This window comes from Kryptolebias marmoratus, linkage group LG19, assembly GCF_001649575.2.
Source record: "Kryptolebias marmoratus isolate JLee-2015 linkage group LG19, ASM164957v2, whole genome shotgun sequence".
Lineage (NCBI taxonomy): Eukaryota > Metazoa > Chordata > Actinopteri > Cyprinodontiformes > Rivulidae > Kryptolebias > Kryptolebias marmoratus.
The window spans coordinates 21593687-21604788 of NC_051448.1; the positions used below are offsets into that span (position 1 = coordinate 21593687).

The 11102-nt window shown below is 39.4% G+C and overlaps 1 protein-coding gene across 1 annotated transcript in view; it reads right to left on the reverse strand.

Annotated features, from left to right (window-relative positions):
* ptchd4 (patched domain containing 4) overlaps nt 1–10679 on the reverse strand; it is a 67259-nt gene extending 56580 nt beyond the window's left edge. Inside the window, exon 1 of the mRNA XM_017439369.3 lies at nt 9773–10679. Coding sequence (XP_017294858.1) covers nt 9773–10372 — 600 coding nt within the window. The 5' untranslated portion in view covers nt 10373–10679. The remainder of the gene's footprint in view (nt 1–9772) is intronic.
* Nucleotides 10680–11102: the final 423 nt, after the last annotated feature.

Consider the following 11102-nt stretch of genomic DNA (forward strand, 5'->3'; position numbering starts at 1 on the left):
AAAAAAAAAGTTCAGAAGAAAACTCAGATGACCCAGCTTTCTACCAGCACCTAAATGCAACATCTACGCACAAATCTGGGAGCTCCCCGGAAGCGTGAAATGAGTCTCAAAAATAGTTGTGCACTCGTAACTGGATCTGTACGTAACTGCAGTCTTGTTTGTGTGTATCTGGTGACTTGTGTGTACTTTTTCAACATTTGTGTGGTGATTTGGTTTTTCTATTGGTTTTGTTTATGTTTTATTTTTATTCTTTGGTTTGGGTTTTTGTTTTGTTTCGATTCTGTTGTATTTGCTTTTTGTTTTCTCTCATGTTCATGTTTCATTTCACCCTTCCCCAGTCACTCACTTGCCTGTTAACCATGCCCATCTACACCTGTCCCGACTCTGTAATCATTCCACCTGTTCCCACTCACCTCGTTATCCTCAGTACTCAAATACCCGGTCATTTCTCCCACTAGTTGCTGGTTCATTGTCTGTGTTTGTCATTTGTTGGTTGTTGCTATCTCCGTGCCTTGGATCCCTGATGTCTTGTCCCGCTGTGTTTTCTGGTTTTTGTTCTGTTTTTTGTTTGCTGCCACGTCAGCTTTTGTTTTGTTATTTTTCTTTAATTAATAAATTTGTTTATTTTTTCATTACTATGAGTCTGCGCTCAGGGTTTGTCTCAGTCACCACCGTTCCTGACAATTTGGAGGCGTAGGAAAAGGTTTATTTTCTTTTTAAGGCTTACAATGATTTTTCACAGATACAACTATCCAAACTTACACACAAAGATGCTTACACGAGTTACAAATACATACACACACACAAATATTTTTACACATGCACAGGTATTTTTAAACTATTTTCACTCCACAGGTATATTGGTAGAAGAATGTTAGCGACGCAGCTGCCAGGAAAAAGACAAACAGGAAGGCCAAAGAGAAGATATATGGATGCAGTTAGAAAGGACATGGAGGTAGTTGGAGTGAGGACAGACGACGCAGAAGACAAGTGATAGATGGAGGAGGATGACCCCTGAAAAGGGAACAGCCAAAAGAAAAAGAAGAACAAACACTGATGACAATCAGATGTTTCCTAAATATGAAAACTATAAAAAATAATAATTTAAAGGATGGATTTTTTTTTTTTTGGGGGGGGGGGGGAAAGCAGATGAAGAAGTGATTAATTCAGAGGCTTTTAAAATAACAAATGATTCATTCATTCATGTTTCATTTAAAGTCCCACAGCCCATGGCAATTTAATTTAAGAATCTAACATCAATAAAAATCCTGCACTGATACTCAGAAAATCATATATATATAACCTGCATATTTGTGAAGAATAAGAGAATCCGTAAACACAATATATGCTGACAAGTCAAATGCTTAAAATGAGCAGATGGGACCTTCCCCTCAAAAACAACCAAAACATTTTATTTATATTGAGAAAAGAACATTTGGCAGTCCCAACAACCTCACAACTTCTGCCATCGCACACACACTGAGTGCAATACCCCGTTAAACAGGCTGAATCACACAGCTCAGTGTGTGCACAATTTTCAATGCAACTAGTTTCTGTGATCCTCACACTCAGCACCAAGATCAAATTCCCACTCTCTTTGCAAGCAAATGTTTTGAAATGGCAAAATACCACCAGGGCAAAGACATTTCAGAGAGAAAAAGCCCTTTGTAATTTAGTTTGAGCTGACAGTTTCATTAGTTCAGAGGAGGAAAAAAAGACTAATTAGAACTTGCAGAGTAAATACATTAAGAAAGAGACTGGCATCACTTTCTGCCTTTAAAATCTCAAAAATTACATTTATTTCAAGTGCAATGCAAAAGTGTCTGAAAGTGACACGATATCTAACATAACGGAGAATGAGAGCATGTTGAGCTGGTTTTTAAAGTTAACGTATGGAAGTCTGAGTCATTAAAAAGCATCAGTGCATGAATGTGTTTTATTAAGAAGGTAGCAGCGCATTCACATTTTCTTTGTAGATCTCCAGCAGCAAGTCTATTCTCATCTTTTTCAAACAATATTAACTTAACGGCAACATTTACCAAAACAGACATACCAGTCTAATTTCTGTCAATAGCTTCAGGTAAGAACATCCTCTAAATCCCCCCTGACTGATGACCCCACTATGCAACATTCTACAGTACTTATTAGAACTTAAGTGGATTGCAGCTAATTTGGGAAATCTCCTTCAGGGTGAGGGCAATCATGACACTGATAAGCTCTTAGTACTCGCAAATAGCCAAATGTTTTTTGTTGTTTTTTTTTCCTGAAAGCACTCTCGCCATGTTCTTTATGTCAGTAACATGATCCCACTGTTGGCCCTTTTCCATGGGCTTAACCTGGCTGTACTCAGCTCAACACAGTGCAGGTTCAGTAACTTTCCCTTGTGTGGTCCCACCGGCTTTCGGCTCGGTTCTTAGTACCTACTCAACAGGGATTTCAAGAGAGCTGAGTCAAAGTGAAGATTTGATGTCAACAGGCCACTGATTGGCCAGAAAGCAACGTCAATCATGAAAGCGTCTCCTTCACAAGAGACCTGTCAGGTCGGGGAGAGGAGAGAGTGGCAAACCTATTACGCAGACTCATTCTGGTTCCAGGAGTAAAAAATAATTTATTTTAAAATAAATGAACAAAACCAAAAAGCTGACAAGGCAGCAAAATCAAACAGTAACAAAAATCCAAGGCGTTACAAAAAGACAAGACATGGGAAGAGAACCAAACAGCGTCTGAAAGCGACAATAAACCAGCAAGTAAATGAGGGAAATGACAAAGTTTTAAAGCAGAGCATAATTATGGTAATAATTAGGTAATAATACATTGAAATGTGTTTCTTCATACAACTGCAGGGGTGGTGTTGGGTGGGTCGCCTCTTTTGGGGTTGTTTTTGTAGCCCTGGTTCCTTGTTTCTCTCGCAAGACCTGGCAACATTGACTCTAACCTGGCACAACCTTTTCAGACTGTGTCAGCATTCAGTTAGAATCACATTACTGCCATGGTTATCTATTAACTTTGTAGTAATCAAAGTTGTAGCTTAGGCATAAGGCCAGAGTGGCCAATCCTGCTTCAGATTGTCAATGACCAAGCCACGCTACAACCTTTCATCATACATACATTGCCATAATGATAAACAATAACAACTTCTCTTTGGAGGTCCTGTGCATGCTCAAAAACACTATAGACCTAATACTTAATTCTTAATATGTGCCTGAAGACCACATCAGGACCCTTCAAAGACCATCCATGTTCAGGTTGATTTTTTCAGTATTGTAGCAGGGTCATCATCTGAGTCGAAGTAGATGTAGTGATTGTGAAAGGAGCAATAACAGGAAGTCAGGTGCTGTTTGCACCAAAAAAAGGAGGTCTGGGTAAATGGATGAATCTATAAAAAATGACTACTTTTTAACATGCAGCTACTAGATACATATATATTGTGTTTTTTTTTTATTATAATTTTAAAGTAAAAGTAATACTTATTTTAACCCAAATAAAGTTTTTATTAAATTACTGCTTGTGTTGTATTAACTTAAGTGAAACATGGGAGAACACTGCCTTGTTATGATTTTGTGGTTAGAAAGAAAGAAAGAAAGAAAGAAAGAAAGAAAGAAAGAAAGAAAGAAAGAAAGAAAGAAAGAAAGAAAGAAAGAAAGAAAGAAAGAAAGGCTTTTTTAAAGAAAAACTTTTACACTAAACACAACTTAAAAATTGCCAAAGTATCCCTTTAAAGCCATACAGACCATTAATTTTTAACCATTTTATCAAAAGAAATCCTGACCTACCTAAAGAAGTCAATGAGTGTCAGCTACTCAAATGTAAATTTGTACTTAATCATGTAGATGCCATCAAATGTAAGTTTTTCAACTTGTTCAGTTTTACCAAAAAGGTTTGATAAAATTGTCTAACTGTACATTTTTTATCAATAACTGCTTTTGTTTTGCAAATTTCTTTGCAGACCACAAACCTCTGCCAGCCATATATAATAATTCTGACTCAGTATAAATTGCTGTTGTACAACCCCAAGTCTAACAAACTTGTGATGTTTCAAATGTAAATAAAAACAATGGTACAGAAAAGAAACAGCTGCAGGAGCATATTGCTATAATTGGGTTGATTGGCAACAAAGCAGTAAGAGGACTGGGTATAAAAAGATCATTTTAGAGGCTGAATCTTTCAGAAGTAAAAATGGGCAGAATTTCACAAGTCTGTGAAAATGGCATCTAAAAAAGGGGAACAATGCCAGAATGTTAAGAATGGCCTTAAGAAGGGGCGACTTCATTAAAAAACACTGCACGGGCTCAGGAAGACGCCCACAAATCATTGTCTGTAAACACAGTTCAATGTGTCATCAACAAATGCTGTTTAAAGCTCTATCATAAAAAGAAAAAGCCATTTATGAACACCATTTAAAATGGATGGAGGCAAAGTGGAAAACTGTTCTGTGGTCAGAGAAATTACAATTTTAAATTATTTTTGGAAACCACAGATGCCATGTCCTTGTTACTAAAGAGGAGCAGGATCACCATGCCTGTTATCAGCCCACAGTTCAAAACCTTGCCTCTCTGATGATATGTAGGCGCATTAGTGCCTCAGGCAAAGACAACTTACACATCTGGAAAAGGACCAGAAATGCAGAAAAGTATACACAGGTTTAAAAACAGCGTATGTGACCTCTGCTGGCAAAATGAGTCACAATGAGGAATTTTTAATATTGAATTTTTATGTTTAAATTCTCCATTTCAAAAGCTTTGAAATAATATGTAGTTTGCTGAAATTTGTCAATTTATCAACTGGCAACAAGCCAGTTTTGGTTATGCTGGTTTGAAAACTTGATTTTTATTGGTTTGGAGTGATATTATCAGAACTTTTTCAGTTGTGTGTAATAAGTTTGCAATAAAAAAACACTCATTTTCTCTAGTGTAGGGACACTTCAAACAGTCAAATCAAATCAAATTTATTTATATAGCACATTTGAAACAACTGCTGTTGGCCAAAGTGCTGCACACAAACAAAATATAATAGAAAGATAATCCCAAATACAAGTCCATACAACAAACAACAATAAAAACAATCTAAAACATATCACATACAATAAAAACATTAAAATAAGGCATAAATCTCAACTCTCATGATGTAATTAAAGCCAGTGGGTACAAATGTATTTTAAGAAGGGACTTAAAAACCACCAAGAGTTGAAGCCTGTCTGATATGAAAGGACAGCTAATTCCATAGTTTAGGGCAGTTGTGTCCAATCCTGCATGTTGTAAATGTTCCCTGGCTCTTCAGCAGGTCTTCAAGTTCTGCAGAAGCATGTTAATCACTCATTCATTCAAATTATGCATGTCAAAGCAGAGAAACACCTAAAACATGCATATTAGTAGCCCTCCAGGACCAGGATTAGACACTACTGGTATAAAATCTACAACTGATAAGGCCCGATATCCTCTGTGGACCAGCCTGGACCTCAGGACAACTAAAAACAAATGATCATTAGATCTAAGGAATTTGGAGGGTACATAAGGCTGCAGGAGGCCAGACAGGATCCTGTTTGTTCAGGGCCCTATAGGTCATTAGTAAAACTTTTAAATCAATTCTTAATCAAATCCTTGGGTAACTTCACATGTGTCAGGGGCTGAAGTCATCACAACTGATGATGTTGCCTATCATAATTTGTTCACATGAATACTTTCAGACAGCATATTATTTTTTTTTAGGAAATTTACTTTTAATTTCTTAAACATTTGAAATGAAATAACCTCTTTTTTGCCATACCACAAGTGTGCTGCTTTTGTTTTTGGTTGGCTCCTTTCAGGCTTCAGTTCTCTAAATGTTCGAGGCAGCTAAAGCAGAGTCTGCAGCTGCTACAGCGTCAAACGAATTGGGTTGTAGAAGTTTTCCAAAGACAAACCGGCCTAAAGCTTGTGAGTACTTTGAGCAAGCTGACAATAAAATGGTGATCTGTACACTCTAAAAGATTTCAACACAACACCTCTGTGTTAAAACACAGGCTTTGTGCAGCCTATTGTGCCCATATTACTTCTTCCTTCACATTTAAATGTGACAAGTTCATACATAATACATGCAATCAATAAATACAGTTCATATGCTTCTATTTCATATCATATAAATAGTACAGGCTAAATTAAAAAAAAACATTTGGCAATGTTACATTCTCCATTACTCTATTTTGAATAGCTGTGTTGTATTTGTGACTTTCTTCTTTCTAAAAAGGCAATATCATTTGATGTAATTACTACAAAAACACTTCTCACCACAATTTGCTGCAGTCCTTAAAACTTGCTGTCATAAATGTCAAGGCCTTCAAAAAAAGTTATATATATATATATATATATATATATATATATATATATATGAGCTGTATTTTATTTATTTATTTATTTATTTGACATGCTGGAATTTGCAATGGGCTTATATTTGGTACTATTATTTGCAAGTCTTTTTTCCACATTTATTTATATGAATTTGACTGATGAAAATAAAATGGAACTAAAATAAATTATTAATTTTGATTTTTAGAGGAAAAGTCATTTAAAACAATCAATAAATCAAATATTCAGTAATCTGTTGGTATAAAAATAATCATGAGTTGCAGCCATTCTCAGGTTAAGGACCAAAAGATTGCTACATAATACAAAAATGTTTAAAAGGTGTTTAATGTAGATCTACTTGCAATAACCTAACCAGCAATGTAATTACTTTCAGTCAAACTAGATGGAGATATGATGATTAATGAAAACAGTTTCTTTTACAAGTAACTTTGTTGTTACACCTAAATATTAAGTTAAAGTTTTACAAATATTGGCTTAATATATGCACCTGAACCACATACATATCAGACTACATTTAGCTTTTTACAATTTTTTTAGAAAAGAACAAAAAAAAATTGTTTTTTTCTTGCTGTTGGACGTTTGGATTGTGGTGAAAACAATCCTCTAACAGTTCGGCTTTAAGTGAACCTCAGGATTGTCACTGTTACAGCACAATCGCCCTGTTCCCTAACATAGTAACAGTCTGGAGCTCTTGCGGCTGGAAAATGTCAGAGAAGACAAATCTTGTAATCTAATCAACGTGAGTTCAATAAAAAATTTGTTGCAGACAGTGTCTGCCTTCATAACACCGCTCTGGCCTTGTGGTGTGACAAAAATGAAAACCAGAACATTTCTAAAGAAATGCTGAAGGATGCAAACCAGCTACTGCCCAAAATCACAACATCAAAAGTTGATAGACTAAACAGAATGAAAATAGTTGTTATCGGACACCATAAAGTTACACTTGAAGAGAAAATTCAGAGCTCAAGTACAATGGAAGTCAATGTAAATGGACTGTACTTACATAGCGCCTTACAACACAATCTGCAGTAATTTACCCATCCAGACACACATTCATACAGCACTGTACTACTTCTCTACAAAGCTAATCTGAATAAATCACTCTATAGAGCCCAATCAGTGCTTTAGATCGCACTCATACACAAATGGGGCACATCAGAGGTAATGAGATGTTCAGTGTCTTGCCCAGGGACACTTTAACATGTGACTGCATACTAGTGGAATTGAACCTCTGACTCTCTTATTGGAAGACAACTGCTCTAACCACTGAGTCACAACTGCGCCTCCAATCTAATGGATCATGCACATCCAGCGTTTGCTTGGGTGTGCACAACCTGCACTTGGGAGGAATTTAAAAGAATATTATGAGTAGTGAGAGACACACTGGTTGAAAGAAACAAAGTCACTTTTTAAAAAACAGCAATTGGTCATGCCTGTACATACCTAATCAATTATCAAATAGGAGAATGAAAAAAGCAGCAACTGCTAAAGCTAGCTAACTATAAACCACAATTAGTTTTGTTTTTTTTTAATTCCTGTTTGTTTTTAAGTGAGAATGCTCTTCTGTGTATATATTATTGTGTTTGAGGTCAGTAAGAGAACTGGATATAATAAGAGCATTTTAGAGAGGTTGAATCTCTAAATAGTAAAACGGGCAGAGGTTAATCAGTCCGCAAAGAAAAGCTCTATTTAAAACAGTGAGACAATGTTAATAAAAAAATGTTTCTCAACAGAACATTGGAATGACTTTGAAAATCCAATAATCTACAGTTCATAATAACATAAAACATTTCAAGACTCTAGAGAAATATTTGAGCTCAAAGGACAAGGCTAAAAGTCAAAATTGAATGGCTGTGATCTTCGGGTCCTTGGGGGCCACTGCAATAAAAACAGGTCTGATTCTGTTCTGAACATCACTGCATGGGCTCAGGAATACAATGGTCTGTGAATACTTCCACAGACCATTGTTTGAAAATACAGTTTACTGTGCCATCCACAAATGCTGGTTTAAGATCTATCAAGCAAAGAAGAAGCCATATGATAGAAACTTGGCCAACTTCTCTGAAATCAAAGCTCATTTCAAACAGACTGAGATAAAGTAGAAAACTGTTCTTTAATTGGGCAAATCGAAATTTGAACTTTGTTTTGGAAGCCATGAATACCACGCCTTCTGTACTAAAGAGGAAAGGGACCATCAGGCCTGTTATTCATGCACAATTTAAAAGCCTGCCTCTCTAATGGTATGGGGGTGCATCAATGCCTCTGGCATATGCAATTTACACATCTGAAAATGCACCATCAATGCAGAAAAATATATGAAGGTTTTAGAACAGCATGTGCTCCAATACAGAAAAAAAGACCAACAAAGAAGACTAACAACTGTTGAACAGTTAAAATTCTCCATCAGACAAGAATGGGACAACATTCCCTCCAAAATCTCCAGCAGCTGCTCTCTTCAAGTCCTAGATGTTTACAAACTAATGTTTAAAGAAGAGGGGAGGATTCACAGTGGGGAAACATGGGCCTGGAATAAGTTTTTGTGATATGTTGCTGCCATCACATTAAAAATTACCCTCTTTTTTTCTCCAAAAAAAAAAAGTACAATTGCTTAGTTTTAACATTTGATATGTTTACTATTTTCCATTGTGAATAGAATATGGGATTATAAAATAAAATTAAAACAATAAAAAATATTGCATTCTGCATTATTTGACGTTTTACACAAAATCCAAACTTTTTGGAATTGGGGTTGTATAGTTATACAGCAGTTTACAGCAAAACTGTAAAGTTCCTCCTAGGCAATGATCCTCTGCAGCTAAATCCCTGATAATAGGCAGAACCAGTCCATGTCTGACCTTATCTTCATGTTCATATTTCATTATAAAGCATTTATAGCCCAATACAAATGGCATGCCAATAATATTGAGCCTGCTTAATTAAAATGCATGTTTGCACGGGATTTTCAGGGTAAGAGTCCAACACAAACACCTGATCCGACACAACGGGACACATCTGCACCTAGGGTGTGAATGTGCACCTGCATGTGGAAAGTAGGATGCAGCTGTGTCTGCATCCAGAATATAGCAGCAGCTATGGTGGCCATGTCTCAATGTATGTGCAGCCAGGAGCGAATGGGAGGGAAACACTGCATCAAAAAAAAAAGAAAGAAAGGCCAGGGTATCCCTATGTGTGTGCGTGTGTGAATGAGCAGCAGTCTGGCTGCTACATGCAGCCAATCAATTGAGCTGCACCAACAGGGAGGCAGAGCTGTGTGTTACAGAGAGGCTTTCCCCACCGGCTGATAAATGCAGCAATCTGCAGCCCCACCACCACCCACCTACCACCCCCCTCACCACCCGTCCATTCAGAAATGATGGCCCCAGCTATTCACGCGCCGGCCTCCTGTCGGCAGCCATGCAGCAGCATCTCACCTTCAGGGTGGTGTTGGGGTAGCTGAGGGGCACCTTGTGGAAGGTGCTGTTGGACAGCACAGCCTGCCGAATGTCCTCGAAGATGGTGATGATATCATCCAGCAGGCAGCGCATGTCCCGGTGGCTCAGCACGCACAGGTGCGCGAATGTGTAGTTGAACCCCTTGTAGTTGACGCGCAGGTCCAGCACCTGCTTGTGGACCTGCAAGACCTGGTCGGCCAGCTCCAGGATGTTGCCCCCGGACCTGGCCAGCAGGATGAGCCTGCCGTACCTGCCCGGCGTGTGCAGATCCGAGTACAGCTTGTGCTTGGACTGGTCGATGGGGAACAGGCTGTTGGCGAGGCTGCGCTCGATCTTGGCAAGGCTGTGGGTCGGCGCCACCAGCACCTCCAGGTCCCGCTCCGGCTTGAATCGGCTCAGCACCGTGGAGCCGAAGATGATGGTGAGCACGGCGGGGACGGTGAGGAAGAAGACGGGGTGCCTGCTGACGAATAAGCCCAGCCAGTAGAAGGAAGCCTTGAGCCCTCTGTGAATCACTTGCCGCAGCATCCTCCACAGAATCCGGCTCGCAGATGCCCCGTCTCCTCCGATGAAGCACATGTGACATCAGACTCCGGTCCAGGGCTCAGTACAATCCGTAAGAGAATTACACCACTGCCGTGCGCGCGCGCACACACACAAACACCAGCACGCACACACACAACACCTGGATAAAAAAACAAACAAAAAAAAACAGCACTGCAGCAATTCGCGGCCAGACGGGCAGACGCGCTCGGACAGGCGGACGGTCAGAGGAGCATCAATCCGATCGTCGAGTCTTTCTTCCGGGCCATTCCGCCTCCGAGGGACGGGGGAGGGAGGGGAGTTATCGCCGGTGTCCTCCGCTGCAGCGGCTGCAGTGGCAGCAACAAGCCGCTGCGGTGCCTCCTGTCTGCCGCTCCAGCCTCACAGCAGCCGGAGATACAGAGCACCGGAGCCATGTGGAGGGTGGAGAGGGGGGGTGGAGCTGTGGTGGTGGGGGGTAGAGAGGGAGTGGGGGTAGGGGGGTAGTAATGATGGTGCCTTTTTAATCTCGGATCATGGAAGGGGGAGGTGGGGGTGGGGGGCAACATTTGAGTTGTAAAAAAACGCTCCTGCAGGTGTCTGAATGACCATGCGAGTCATGAATGGGGGAAAGCCAACCTGCGTGTGAGAGAGCTTCACGCAGACCAGGCAGGACTGACCTCACGAGTTCGATTTGTTTAACACCTTCTGGCCTGATTATTTTTTTTAATAAACTCCACATACACCCACACACACATACACACACAGGTAGAGCCATAGTTCAGTC